Genomic DNA, 15688 nt, shown 5'->3' with positions numbered 1-15688 from the left:
TAAAATGCCATTATATTAAATTAACATATGAAATTAAACTAATTATCAAACGATTACAACTAATTAATCCCAATTACGAACCAAAACATGCTTTAGGCATAATTTCAAAAACTAGAACACACTTACAGAAACGGGAAGAAAATTTTACCAATTGACGCCAAAGAGTTCCGGCGAATGATATGAACTCTAATGCCAATCAATTAAACTCCGGCGAGCAAAGACTTTGGCAAGTAATGAAAATTGTAACATAAGCATTGGCCGAAATTTCTTCAAACGGCTAGTGCTTCATGTCACAATTCTCATTGCACGCTAAAAAAGAGGAAGAGACAGAGGTTCAAGGCGATTCTGGCCGGTCAACGGCCATTTGACCGGAATCCAGACGTCGTGAAATAAGTCGGAACCAACATCAATCAACTGCTCTCATCAAAAGTAGTCGATTAATGTAGGTGTCACCACCAAAAGGGGCCGGATTAGGAAGAAATCAGAAAGGGGATGAAAAGGTTGAATTTTTATTTTTCTGGTTCACTAATCGTGAAGTTTGGATGGGTTTTGGGGAAATAGATGATGGATTAAGGATGAGGAGTATGTGAGGAGTATTTTGTGAGATTTTGGGAGCATTTGGCGCTGGTCCGCCGCCAGGAGGCGAATTCCGTTCGGCGGAGGACGGCAGAAAGTGGACTGGGGCGGGTAATGTAAGCATTGGGCTGCTGAAAATTGGCCCAAATTGTTGAAGACTTGGCTAGCCTCTTTTCTTCCTTGATTAATTATCCACTTAAACTAAAACACTTTTTTTAGTACTAAATTACAAAACTAACCTATTCACCCATCTTACTCTAACAATGATTTAATTAACTTACCGGAGTTGTGGTTTAAGAAAAGAAAAAAAAACTAATCAATTTAACCTAGAAATGCTAATGTATTTTGTGATTTTGTGCTTGAGAGATATAATTATCATGCAACTAAATGCTAAAAACGAAATTAGCTCTATAATGTAAAAAGATGAAAGATAAAAATATTTTTGACTTTTCATGATTTTAAATGCTTTCTAATTATGCTAAAAATGTAAATAAATGCCAAACAAATAAAAATAAAAATAGAGTAAAATTCCATAAAGCAATTAAAAATTATTTTGGACTATTTTAGGAGTATTTTAAACATAGGACAAAAATTACGTGCTGAAAATACTTGTCCAAAAAATTCTTCCCCTAAGCAAAATTCTTAAACGCCTTATGCATTATTGTGGATGCCATTAAATGAGAAGGAAGGATTCTCAATTTATAGAAATCCAAAACCTTTTCTCTAAGAAAAAGGAATAGCCAAATATGAAAAAATTATATTTTTCTTTTCGTAAAAGTTAAAAAAATAATTGTGGTAAATATGTTGTCCTTCGTTCAAGGAATAGAAAACAAAAATATAGTAAAATTTTTTTAGGACAAACACAAAATAATTAACCCAATAACTGGTATTATTAGAGCCAATGGTTTGGCGGGACTATGGAGATGACGTAGGGGCCAGACCCGACTTAGTATCTTTGCCCGTCTACAAGGTTTACGATGACCTTTACCCATAGCTTTGAAGACACATACACAACCTTTGGGCTTTGGTGACCGTAAATACTCAAGACCACGTGGGTAGCACATAATCTCAACAAATTCTTGAGATTAAGGCCAATCATAGAATGGATATATTTACCCAACAATGGATATTTTAAATCTAGATCTGATGCTTCATAGAATCTAGTGTTCGGTTCGACATAAATATTGAGCGAAAAGTTTTTTTAAGTGTTGAATTGATTTTTTAAATAATCGTTTATGTATTTGGATAGAAGTGTTGAAACTGATAATAAGCTGTTGATTTATTTGGTAAAAAATGATGATAAATTGTTTATTTATTAAATGACTAAAATAAACTTAAAACTTTACAAAAGATTATAAATTTTAAAAAAAAATTTTAAAGAAAAAGTTGAATAACGAATAAGACACAACAATAAGAGGTCCTGAATCAAATTGAGCAAGCAAGTCTATATTCTATTCGGCTTACGGCTTCGTTCGTAGAGTATCGAGAAAGAAGATACAACGGCGGGGAATAGCTCCGAGGTATATAATGAAGAGAGAATTAGAAAATTTATTTTTAAAAAAGTATTTTGTGAATTAAAAAATATTATAAATAATAAATAAGTAAAAATATTGATCTAACTAAAAGTGCTTATAAGTTAAAAGTAATAAGTGACCAACTTATGATTTTAATTTATAAGTATTTTTGATATTTGTCAAATACATACAAAGTCAAAAAGTGTTTACAATTTGACAAGCTTAGTCAAACATACTCTTATTGTTGTGAAATTTATGATTTTTTTTTATAAGATTTATAATCTAAATATAGCATGAGATGTTATTGCATTGACCCTTCTAACTTATGTGTGCGTTCCATGACTTCCATCTACTCTGCCAACAGCGACCTTTCTTTTTATCTCCTTGTATTTTAGTGAATCTTTGAATTTTTAACTTTCAATGGCGGCCAAACATAGCTTCTTCCACTTACCAACTTCTGTCAACGTTTTACCAAAAATTAAGACTTTTAGAGACCTGACAAATGCAAAAGGTGAGAAAAAACCCAATGATTAAATAGGATACAACTATTTTATCACACGTGTTTTATATATCAAACATGCGTAGGAAGTTTCCTTTTACTGTTCTTCTTGATTTGCTGAAAAATTGTCTCTTTTGATATTTGGAGTGGCTACAAAATCAGAAGTTTGCACTACCCCATTACAAGTCCATGTGCCTTTCTTTTTGGACCTTTGAAGTTTCTTTCTTGCTGAGCTCTGAAAATCTTACAAATTTACAAGCTTAACTTGGAGTTTCCTTTTTGGTTTAAGATTTTGTGGGGTTGTGGATTTTAGTCTCTGAATTGGAAGTTTTCCATAAAAGTCATGTTATCAAGTGTTTTAAGCTAGAAATGGGAGAAAATATCTGATCTTTTTGCGTAGCTTAGTGCTTCAAAAAATTGACCTGGTAAAAAAGAAAAGTGAAAATCTTCAAGATTTACTGCAATTTGAAAGTGGAAAGAAGTTAGTACTGTCTTTAAAGAGAAGTGGCATTTCTGAAATTAGCTTCTTAGGTGCAAGAATGGAAAAACAACAGAGTTTTCGAAATGGGGTGATGGAAAATCAGAAAAGTATTAGGATAGTAATGGAGAGGCAAGTTAGTTTTGATGTTGAGAAGAAAAGGGATAAAGAATCACCGGGAAAACGAGGAGATTCGCCTCTTCATCTTGCAGCTAGAGTAGGGAATTTAGGAAAAGTGAAACAACTTATTGAGAAATTTGATGGAAAAGGCATCAAAAGTTTGCTATCTTTGCAAAACCAACAGGGTGAGACTGCATTATATGTTGCTGCTGAAAATGGCCACACTTTAGTTGTTGCTGAGATGTTGAAATATTTGGACCTTCAAATTGCTTCTTTTGTTGCAAATAATGGCTATGATGCATTCCAAGTTGCAGCAAAGCAAGGTCATCTTGGTAAGTCTTCTAACACAAAACAACCCCCCAACCCCCCCACCCCTCTCAAAGTAAGATATATATATATATATAACGACAACAATAAACCCATTATAATTCCAAAAGTGGGGTCTGGGGAGGGTAGTGAGTATGCAGACCTTATCCCAATAGACCCTCGGCACGAAAGACATATAAAGTATGATAAGAACTATGATAAGAACTTTGAAAAAAATGAAGATCATGTTTCAATTAATTGTATGAAGTTCTGTTCATATTGTCTTTAACATTTGGTGTTGATGCAATTAACTTTCAGATAAAAAGTGTGTATACTTCATGGGGTTAGTGCTTTGCTAGTATATTATGCACTTGACCTTGACACTTAGCGTGCCACTTCCATCCCGGATTTTAGCTTCTGAACCCTCAAATTAGATGGTACTTGGATGTCTTATAGTTTTTTTTTTTTTGTTAATCTTTTTGAAGTTCTCTAATCCATGACTAATGAACCTAGATAATTCCTACTTTTTTCTCCTCCCATGGGTATAAGCTCTAAATATCACATTATAAAATTGTTAGAGTTGTGAAACTATATTGTTCAAGACCAAGATAATGATACATCTTTAACAAAATGATGGGAAAAGACATTTTTCTGCGTCAAGAATGGACTTGCACCTGCCAATTGCCATCAATTGATACAATTGCTCAATAGTCCTTACTCCAAAGTATTACGGCTTAGGTGTTTGCGAGGACAAGTAAAAAAGAAAAATTGAGTGGGTAATTGCTTGAAGTTTGTTCTGTTAACACTTGTTCGTTACGTTCTTTTCTTACCTCCACTCTTTGAAACTCTTTTTTTTTTCTGGATATGACATTGCAGAGATACTGAAGGAACTATTGCATTCATTTCCAAACCTGATTATGGCGACAGATTCATCCAATTCTACAGCCCTACATACAGCAGCTGCTCAGGGACACACTGATGTGGTAAATCTGCTTCTGGAGATTGATTTGAACCTTGCTAAGATAGCTCGGAACAATGGGAAGACTGTGCTGCATACAGCAGCAAGAATGGGCCGCTTGGAAATAGTTAAATCTCTTCTGAGCAGAGATCCTGAGATTGGCCTTAGAACAGATAGTAAAGGCCAAAGTGCCCTGCACATGGCTGTAAAGGGACAAAATGTTGACATTGTGCGCGAATTAATCAAACCGAATCCTGCTGTATTGGCTTTGGAAGATAACAAAGGAAACAGAGCTCTTCACATTGCAACAAAAAAGGGACGGGCACAGGTTTGTCTCTGTCTGTCTGTATGTTTCCTTTTAAAACAGTAATCCAGAATTCATGTGTTTTGCGGTGAATGAATATTGTGTTTTACATCTTGAAGAAAATGCAGCTAAATTCAGTCAAATTGTTTGTTAATACAGGTTGAAATTAGAACCTTTGTTTTTGAACAAGTGGAGGGGCCTCCACTTATATGTGAATTTGATACTCCTCGTGTTTAAAGGGCAGCCCGGTGCATTAGCTCCCGCTATGCGCGGGGTCCGGGGAAGGGTCAAACCACAAAGGTCTATTGTACGCAGCCTTACCCTGCATTTCTGCAAGAGGTTGTTTTCCACGGCTCGAACCCGTGACCTCTTTAAGCAACAAAAAGATTAGGTTCTTTGGTTGATTAAATGCTCCATTTAGGAAAACTAGTGTCCTGCTCCTGCTCTTCTGTTTTTAGTGTTCATGTTGAAACTTTCCTATGTTGCATTTGCAGATGGTACAGTGTCTGATATCAGGTGAATGCATCGATCTTAATGGCACTAATAAAGCTGGAGAAACGGCTCTTGATATTGCTGAAAAGTTTGGAATGCCAGAGCTTGTTTCCATTTTGAAGGTGGTGGGAGCTACCCATTCCAAAGATCACGGAAAGGCCCCAAGCAATGCTAAGCAACTCAAGCAGACTGTCAGTGATATAAGACATGATGTGCAGTCCCAACTCCAACAGAGTCGACAAACAGGCTTCAAAGTACGGAAAATTGCAAAGAAGGTGAAGAAGCTGCACATTAGTGGCCTCAACAATGCCATCAACAATGCTACAGTGGTTGCTGTCCTTATTGCTACTGTCGCTTTTGCTGCCATCTTCACTGTGCCTGGTCAGTATGTTGAACAGAAAACAGATGGCTTTTCGCTTGGTGAAGCGCATGTAGCTGAAAAAGCAGCTTTCATAATCTTCTTCTTGTTTGACAGTATGGCCTTGTTTATTTCCATTGCTGTTGTTGTTGTTCAGACCTCTCTTGTTGTGATTGAACCGAGAGCAAAGAAGCTACTCGTGTTTTGGATAAACAGGCTCATGTGGGCAGCTTGTCTCTTCATCTCAGTTTCCTTTATTTCGCTTTCTTATGTGGTGGTTGGATCCAAGGAAAGATGGCTTGCTATATATGCAACTGCGATTGGTAGCATCATAATGCTCACTACTATTGGCTCTATGTGCTACTGTGTGGTTCGACATAGGCTAGAAGAGTCAAAGATGAGAAGCATAAGAAGTACTGGGACTCATTCACATTCGTACGCAATGTCTGTGGTATCAGATACAGAGCTTTACGCTGAAAACTACAAGAGGATGTATGCAGTATAGGAACAAATAAAGTCAGGCAACATTTTGCCTATAATTTCAAACCTGAAGCTCTGTGGACAAAAAGTACACGTCTATACCATGAAATCTGATAAACGTCTGAGCATGGCACCAGATTCCAAATGGTCAAGCATACGAGAGATTTATGCTAGTTAGGAGCAATTAAGGGAATGTTTCAAATAGAGTATAGTGCAGTAATACGGCAATTCTCTGATTTGGTGTTCTTGCAACTACTGGAGTGTTGCAACCTGAGGCAAGTCTTGCTCAGAAGTTCAAGATAAAGGCTCTAACAAATCTTTTGGTTTTGTTTCCATAACATTTAGCAGTTCAAGGGCAGTTTCCTGACTATATGGCTACAACAAGTAGCAAACCAGAGAGCAACTTGGTAACAAGAAGGTTCAGATGCCTGATATTGATCTGTACACAACCAATTTCTTAATGAAAGTGTACAAACAGAAAAGCTATTTTTTTTATTTATATATAATTCATTGTATTTCTTCTCTCTTCATAAAATACATGTTTTTCAGCTTTCTAGCCACTACTCTTCGAGGTGATGAGGTGGAAACTTTCTTACTCCATCTTGAGAGTAGCAACAATGCTTGATCAAATACTAACTCCTCACTCAGAGATGCTTCTGATCTATAGAACAAGAAGAGAAGGGAAAAAACTTTACCTATAGCTGGTGTTTACACCAAACCATACTAATTTTGCCATAGTTAAGTCATAAACAATGTGTAACTATGGTTTAGTCATAAGAGTGTACGTAAGACATGCGTCATACATTCATTAGAAAGTGTCAACACCAAGTGTAGGTAAGTTAGATAGTGTCAACACCAAGTGTAGGTAAGTTTTTACCAGAAGTGAGAAATACCACCCAAAGTAACGACCCCCACGACACACATAGTAATGAGATCTTTTGATCACTCATTTTTGGAAAACCCTTTTTGGTAGGGGCCTTTCGTTTTCCACGTGAATTTTCTTCCCCTTCTGGTGTTAATGCCTCTGAAGCACCAAAACCACAAGATCATAACGTTATCGTAGTTTACTTTTGTGGCATGCATATGTGCTGGCAAGCAGAGATTTCTAAAGACAGGTTTCTCCCTTAATGTATCAAACATAAGTACAGGACTGGAAACAACTTTAACTAAATATGAACTGCAGAATTAAGAGCTAGCTAGAACTATGCAAATCAAGAACAAAAATGTATTTCTGATGATGCACAACCAGATTTCAGATGACCGAACTGCAAAATTGATCATAAAATTCTCAGTTAAAAATTAGCATATCAGTACAGAAATTTAAGATTGATTCTACCAAAAAGAAGAAGAAGAGGTGAACGACTTTATACCCGTCTATCAAGATCTCTGAGGTGGAGACTCATCTCCATTCTAAATCATCTATGAGTATTTACATCAAGATCCTATCAAATAGTATTGCCAGTAAAAGAAATCCCAACGTTTAAACATCTGAGCATTGTCTTGGAAACTCTTGTGAATCAGTTTTTTTGTTTGTCTCACAGGAATTCATGTAGCTATCTAGGACCCCGAAAGCTTTCATTGTCAGTCATCATTTCAGAGCCACTTCCTACATGTCTAAGTGCAGATCTGTGGTGGGAGCTACCACCACCTTGACTTCTTCTCGAACTGCTTTTTGAAGTCGTGCGAACTGCATTAGCTGAGAAGCTGTGGCGAACATGCACTTTATGCGTTCTTGCCTCTGTCGAGCGACTGGCTGTCACATTGATCAGCAAAATCACCTCCTTATCTCTGGTGTCCTCACGCCACCAGCTTTGTGGAATTCCATCAACAGTGTCTTCTAATTTGTTGAACTCTTCATGACGTATCAAGATTTCAGCAGCTTGATCCGGTTTGATGATGCCAGCAGCAGGTGTGACCTGAATAACAAAAACATAAGATGTTGCTAGCAGAACAGGTCCGTTTTCGTCTAAAGAAGTGCATTTGAAGCTACTTTTAGTTTTTGGGTACAATCAAGAAAATAGAATTGAAGTGAACTCGGATTCTCTTAAGGACACTAACAAAGAAACAAATAGATTTAGGCATCAATCCAGAGAAAATGGCTTGCTTGGCTGATCAGATTAACCAATGCCTTCTTCACATTTCAAATTTGTTACGCTCTCCGTCAAAATTTATGTGTCACTCTTTCCTTTTTAGTCAGTACCAAAAAGAATGTCATCTTCCCTATGTAGAAATAATTTATATTTGGATTCTTACTTTATCCTTAATAGATTGATTTACAGCCACACAAATATTTATGGTTTGTTTTAGACCATAAGTTTCAAAAGTCTGCATAAATTGGGAGGGAGGGAGTAATATGTATCTAGTAAATTAGGAATCACCTCAAGCCACCGGGGAAAACCGAAGGAACCTCTGGAACGATACTCTGATTGTTGTTCATCCTCTTTGACGGTGGATTGACCTCCACAGGTTATCTGGAAGAAAAGTTTGTCTTCTCTGCTTCTACTGCTGATTCTTAAGCTGTATGTGTCTTGATTCTGAAGGACTATCTGGCTCGTGCTAACAATCGTTTCAGGAATATAACGAAATTCTTGTAGTGAAGACTTGATTTTTTCATTGCACTGGAAAATCTTCCCATATTCTTGTCTCCTTACTGATCTATCAACATGGGCTATTTCAACATTAAACTTACACCTTACCGGTTTATGATCACTTTCTGTCACTTCCATGCAAGCCTCATACCTATCACATGAGAAAAGTAAGTTTCAAGATGAGGCTAAAAATCACCAATGTGAAGAAAGCCTCGAGGGAACTTACTGTATAATGGAAGAAACTACGGGGCATTGTAAACTGCATTCTGTGGATGGAGTTGCCCTGCTGTCTCGATATAGTACTCGGTCACACCAAGCTGGAATTCGTTTTTTCTCCCCAGAATCATATCCTAAAATTGAAAAAGAAATGTATGTTTTAGTCCTTTTTAGTATCTCATCTATTAAGTTGGACATATTCCGGGAGGTCAATCTCTAACTACAAATATGTCTCACCTCCTAATCCTGGTTTTCCTCTTTCAAACTTGTACGTCGGAGGAAATCTTATGATTGCTTCCCGCATCCCTTGGAAAACCTTACCAGCTTTCATTTCTGCTCTCAACTGATCTTTTTCACGAAGCCAATCGAAGCATCTTTGCGAAACAAAGTCCCTTGCTTCATCATAAGATATTCCAAAAAGACGATAATTGAAATCACCACAGAATATCACCAAGTCAGCTTCAGCAAGCTCGGGTTTTCCCTCATCAGGATTAATTTGTGCAGCCTGTTATAATTAACAAGGGTTAGTTTTACATGAATTGGATTAGACAGCAAGATGAGTTGACAATTACTACAAGAAGTTCAGGTCTATACATTTGCACCGCGAAGCATCTGAGCAGAAGATGAGACACCAGCTGCAAGAGAGAGGATACATGCAAGTCAGACGAGTGAATAGACAAATTAAATGTGGAGGAGATAAAAACAGGTAAAGAAGCATACCAGCAGAATTAGTTAGAAGGTTGGAGGATTTGGTGAAAACCATTGTTCTAAATATATGGTTAAAATCAGCATTGCGACGGTTGACTGCTTCTAAATGTGCAGCAAAGTGACAGTTTGTAAAGCACATTATTCGATCAAAAACTCTTAACCTCAAACCAACTCCACCCTGCATTTTAAATGTATAACCATGAGAGAATTATATTAGACATTTTATTGTTCTGAGGGCAAAAAACAATAACCGGTTTGAAACGTCATTTATTATCTAAAGAAGCCGAGCCAAAATCTGTTATATATTAGCTTTAGTGTCTCAATTATCTTAATTAGATGAAGTGCGCTTACTGCAAAGTAAGTTCACCAATTTGAACACTGAAGTAGCTTGTTCAAATGCTAATCAAAATGAATGTTATGATTTACGATACAAGTTAACATAGAGAAGAAACTTACCTTATTACCAATTGCACGTCCAATTCCACATGCAACTGCTCCAACATCAAGGTCCCCCACATGAGTCCTAATAGATTTTCTAACCCTGTGTTTTGAAGTACAATCAAGAATATTAGTATACACAGGCAAGAGCCGATGAGACTGCCAACTCACCCCATTTAGTCAGAAAGACAAAGCTTAACGAAGGATGAGGTTCGATGAGGTAGAGTCCGGACTGCAGCCAAAAAAAATAGAGAAGAGATTACCCAAGTAACCTAAAAGGTTCTTACCATATAGCAATAAGCAAGGCAGCTAGTTGCCTTGATCCTACTCGTTCAAAAGTTGATCCTTCGTTCAATGCCTTCCCTATAGCATCCTGCCACCATTGTCCAACAGAACTTCCTTCTAGTCCTACCTAAAGTTGACATGAGTTATTAGGATACTGCTACATACATTATATAAAATGAAGAAAGAAGAAGGTTACAATATCTAGATTGGCCCTAAATTGTGTATCCCCAATCATCAACTCTATCAAATACAATATGTAATTAAAGATAAACTTGACTACCACTAAGATAAAAAGGGCAGTCCGTCACGCTAAGCTTCTGCTATGCATGGAGTCCGGGCAAGGGCCTGACCACATTGGATCTATTGTGTGCAACCTTACCATGCGTTTCTGCAAAAATCTGTTTCCACGGCTTGAGAACTAAAAAGAGATGCAAAATTTTGAACCTAGATCATTTCTTGCAATTTACCATTTAAAGCCATGTAGTACTCCACTTTCTGCAATCAATTAATTATTTTTTGAATTGCAAAAGTTCAAAAGGGCAGCCCGATGCACCAAGTATCCCGCATTAACGCAGAGTCCAGGGAAGGGCCGCACCCCAAGGGGTGTGATGTAGGCAGTCTACTCTGATGCAAGCATCAGTGGCTGATTCCACGGGTTCAAGCAATGATGATCAATTCTTTTTACTGCTAGCAGTTGCAGAAGGTGTTTAAATTCGTTAAGCTGCTACAATCCTAATAAGATGTAAAGGGTGTTAGTTGATAGCTTACCGTTTCTTTTGCAGCAGACATAGCAAGAAATCCTGCTCCCATTTCTACTTCTTGCAACCCAATAACTACAATCCCGACATCTGAAACTGTAGAACCCAACCATGTGGCAAGTGCTTCTTGCGAGGCTCTTCCTTGGCCAACATTCCAGGTGCCAACCAGAACCCTGAGATTTTCTTGACTCGTGTATGAATATTCTTTCTCGGCTAATTCTGGTCGTAATATGTTGTCAATAGGTCCTGGAGACGTAAGGTTCCATCCACGAATACCACCATGATTTGCTAAGCTAAACATATAGTCATTCCCAACTGCCATTTTTATTACAGGCCCATTGTGTGCAACCCAACCAGCTAGCAAATTCCCGTCAAGGTCCAATGCCTGTACCATACCACTTACATAGCCAACCCAGATTCGAGAACCATGAGCGCATAAGCACAGAACTGCACAACGGTGATGATGAAAATCTTGCAAACGGTTGCCATTCCCATCCCACTGCACAAGTAAGCCACTTGAACATCCACTCCAAATCATCCCATCAGCTGCAAGCACAAGAGCCTCTGTTTTCTTACTATCTTCTACAAATGCCCCCTTTGTCGCAACTCGACGAACAGCATCTGCAGCTCCCATTATAGCATTACGTGACCTCTGCAAAAAGCTACTTCCTTGTGACTTTTCTTTTTTTGATTTGGAGACAAACTTAACATTCAGATCATCTTCCGTTGATTGGTCTTGCACTGATGATATATCAACCCGGTTCTCAATCATACCTTCTACATTATAAACTTTCAGGAGTTCCCTACTCCGTGCATCCCTGCAGTTTCGCAACTATCGGAGTTATTAGGAGTGACAACTAATCTGTAAGGAAACTCTTGCCTATTTCATAAAAGATTCAGATGGAAGCAATAATGAGGAACATACCATAGTGAGAAGGATAAAGAACCAGCTGCCCACACTTTTGCCCTTACATGATCAGATAACAGACACTTTACCTCAGATGATGAGATGTTACATACACCATTAACCGTAACTAGGCTCCTAAGGTCAATTGCTGACCTCTCCACGAGTAAAGCAGCCATGTGTTTTTCTTCTGGTGATAAAGAAAGGGATTTTTCAACAGATTCCCATGGCCATACCTTTATGATACCACCCTCAGATCCAGACCATATATCACCTAATATCGACAAACAATTAGTCATAGTTGTTGTTTGGAACAAAATTAGAAGCAACAAATCATTTCACCATTATTTGATACGCTGATAAAAGCTAGCAAGTGAGTTTCACCATTTGAACTTGTAATTTGTTATCTAGGAGATATCACTTCAAACTGAAGCATTCTACAATTGTAGATTCCTCTTTAATCCTTTCGTCAAACTTCAAGCGCAAAAATTACAGCTATACTAGAAATGTAAAAGCAGAAAGAGTACGTGATTCTTAGAAGTTCAGAGTTCATCGGTGCATCAAAGGACAAATAAAGAACAAAATGACTGCTATGTATATCCAAATATTGAGCTCATGAAGAGGAGAAGCTATCTATAAATTGAGTTAATAATAAACATGGATCAGGATCAGATATGTTCGTTCGGAAATCTAGATATTACCATAAGAAGATATGACCATTGAGAGAACTGGACCGCGATGAGCCTGCCAAGAGAGTCCTTCCTTAAAAGGAGAATCATCAGAATTAGGTTGGTCCATCCTCCACGATCTGATCTTTCCATCCTTATGTCCAGTCCACACCAGCTTACTCCCGCTATCGACGGTCAAGCATATTGCAGGTGATGTATTTACTGACTCGTAAAATGGTGCAGCATCCTCATCTCCTCTCTTTGCCCTTCCATTAATTCCCAGTCCGGCTTCATATTGATCCGAAAAATTCCATACTCTTACACCACATTCTTGTCCTGCCCATAGTTGTGTTTCTGTGCAGGCAATGGTCCTTAAAAACCTCCCAACCTGGAGTTATGTTTCATTCATTACTAGAATTGAAAGAGGAAAAAAAAAGGAAAAGGGAGGAGAAAATCAACAGAAAGACATTCACTGCTCATCAAAATCTCTCCTTCCATTTCAATGTTGTTCAACTTATTTCTATTTATTCCATACCATGGACATCATTCGAGAAATGTAAATAAAGGAGGTTAAATATTGCTGCTCCCATTTCGCGCGCCACTACTTCAGGAATCAATTTTGTTTCTTTTTTCCATTCAATACGAAATATTCGAGCAGTCGATTCATTTTTTTTTATCTTAACTCACTGGCTGGTGAAGCTGTTATGGATCAACCTAGTCAAAGTGCCAAGGTGAAGACTCGCAAGCTGGTGACATGGATAGCATGACAACAAAGATGTCGTCTCCCTCTTTTCTCTCTTTCTCTATTGCATTTCGTCCACCTTGGGACTTTGACTAGGTTGTTCTGGCCCTTCCCCAGACCCCGCAGTTACTTAAGCATGAGAGTCTGATATATATCATATGATAACTTCATATCCAAGAATGAACAAATTCTACTTTGCATCGTTTAGCAAGTCAACAATTCAATCAAATGATATTGAACATGTTTCCCATGTCTTCTTAAGAAAGAAATACAAATTCAAATTTCTGACTATTTGACTAAAAATATCAACAGCAAATTCTCTACTTAGCTATAATAAATATCTTATTGTTTGATTAATCTCTCTGGGTAAGTTACGGAAGTTTGCTCATCAAATCAGTCTTTATCTTACAAAAATTAAATCCATAAACATGAAAACAAACCTTTGGAAAGAAAATGAACCTTGAACCTAACTCAACCCAAAAAATTAGCTCATTCATGAGACTATCCAAGACCATACAAGGAGACAACAGTCGTTTCCTCAACCAATGTGGGATAATCTAACTCTTCATACCTATACATCTAAAGCGCTAAAAACATAAGATGGGAGCATATTTGCTGGACTTTAAAGGAGCTCCGACATGGATTATGTGGAATCCACGTGTCAAAGAACTTTAGGGAAAAGGTCCAAATTTACTCATCTATTCTTTAAGATGGTTCAAAATAACTTAATTTCCTTATACTTCAGGTCAGAGCTCCCCAAGATAAGGGCAAATACAAGACAATTTGTTAATGGAGAGTATAAGGAAGTATAAAATTTAAATTATATAAATGGGATGCTTTTTACCCTTTCCAAAATATCATGGACAAAAAATAAAACCAAAAAAACAATAACATAACAAAATTGACAAAATTAAAGATTTTGTCACCTGGGATTCTCTAAGGGGGTGAGGTCTCAATTCATGGCAAGTTGGACGAGAAGGATGTACAGCAGCACGAGTAGGAACCTTAAACATTCCAACACCACCACCCGTTGCAGCGAATTCCGGCAAAGGAAGCTGTTGATCATCATCCAAACAATCAGGAATCACACCAAGCCCAGCAAAATTCTGACTCATCAAATGAAAATCTTGGCGATCACTTCCACCAACAACAGGGCCCGAAGCAGCAGCAACACTACTGCTAACAACACCGCTATTTATAATGTTGGAATTTGTAGAATAAGGATAAAAACCTTCATCATCGGACGAATCCTCGTATAAACCGGAGTTGTTAATGCTGTTTGGCATGTAATCATCGTCAAGACTGTGTTTGCGGATTTGGTGGTGGCGTTTGTGATGTGTTCCTGTGTTTGTTCTGAGTTGGTGGCTGTAGGAATGGGCTTTTCTTCTTGGTGGTGGGACTTCGCTTAGACCTTCTAATGCATGCTTCTCGTCGTCTTCAAATTTGTCCTCCATTTCGAACAAAAACTTTAAACGTGGAATGACTATAAGTTACGGCCACACAAGACGGATCCACAATTTAAACTTTAACGGACGAGGTACTAACGGGGGATGAAGACATTCTCTCATACAAATCTTGAACGTGAATTTAAACGCGGAACGATTCGAAGGTACAAATAATTAGAGATGGATCCAAAATTTTAACGTGACAAGAATGTGGTTCTAATGGGGCTTCAACACATGATCTCATACAAATCTTGAACGTTTTAAATCATTACTCTAGAGAAAGAAAATGTTGGTAACGTTGGAAAAGGGGAAAAAAGGAAAAGATGAACGTGGGAGAGAGAGAGAGAAGGAGAAAGAAAGATTCAAGAAATTAGGATAAAAAAATATGGGAAATATGAGTGAAGAAGAGAGGGAAAAGGACATGCATGGGAATAGAGAAAATTGAGAGGAGAATTAGGCGAAGCTTACTGAGATTGTACGGACAGAAATGTTCTTAATTCCCCCCCCCCCCCCCTTAAGAACTGTCACTGTTGGGTATATTCTAGGAGGTAATGACGTCGCTAATTAAGGGTGTGGTTTGGTGATCCCCGATTAGAAAATTACTGACATAATTTTATACGTGCAATAAAACAATAAGGAAAAGAACAAAAAAAAAAAGAGGTAATTCTTATTCAAATGATTTAAATAGCTTCACTTAGCCACAAAGTAACAAACTCTTTAAAAGATAGACATTCACTCTAAGTACAATTCTATTTATAATACCCTCTTGAATGTATATTCAATAGATAATGTGCCTCGTTAAAACCTTAATTAAAATAAAATACAGTGAAAAAAATGCTAGAGAAGGAAAA

General features: G+C 37.6%; 2 protein-coding genes across 2 annotated transcripts; one reads left to right on the top strand and one right to left on the bottom strand.

The window, feature by feature from the left end:
* Positions 1–2700: 2700 nt before the first annotated feature.
* Positions 2701–6686, top strand: LOC104097015 (ankyrin repeat-containing protein At5g02620-like). The gene is made up of 3 exons (XM_009603551.4): positions 2701–3519; positions 4370–4779; positions 5250–6686. Exons 1-3 carry the CDS (start codon positions 3129–3131, stop codon positions 6108–6110), a joined length of 1662 nt encoding a protein of 553 aa, XP_009601846.1. The 5' UTR covers positions 2701–3128; the 3' UTR covers positions 6111–6686.
* A 649-nt stretch (positions 6687–7335) lies between these two features.
* Positions 7336–15247, bottom strand: LOC104096945 (type I inositol polyphosphate 5-phosphatase 12-like). The gene is made up of 12 exons (XM_009603437.4): positions 14319–15247; positions 12684–13038; positions 12004–12256; positions 11089–11896; positions 10323–10447; positions 10054–10138; positions 9610–9775; positions 9484–9524; positions 9127–9394; positions 8900–9023; positions 8464–8824; positions 7336–8001 (listed from the first exon to the last, which is right to left on the bottom strand). The coding sequence occupies exons 1-12, from the start codon at positions 14844–14846 to the stop codon at positions 7639–7641; spliced, it is 3477 nt and encodes a 1158-aa protein (XP_009601732.1). The 5' UTR covers positions 14847–15247; the 3' UTR covers positions 7336–7638.
* Positions 15248–15688: the final 441 nt, after the last annotated feature.

The sequence above is a fragment of the Nicotiana tomentosiformis genome, chromosome 12 (assembly GCF_000390325.3).
Source record: "Nicotiana tomentosiformis chromosome 12, ASM39032v3, whole genome shotgun sequence".
Lineage (NCBI taxonomy): Eukaryota > Viridiplantae > Streptophyta > Magnoliopsida > Solanales > Solanaceae > Nicotiana > Nicotiana tomentosiformis.
Note: the sequence above shows the minus strand (reverse complement) of the source record. Positions and strands in the feature narration are given on the sequence as shown.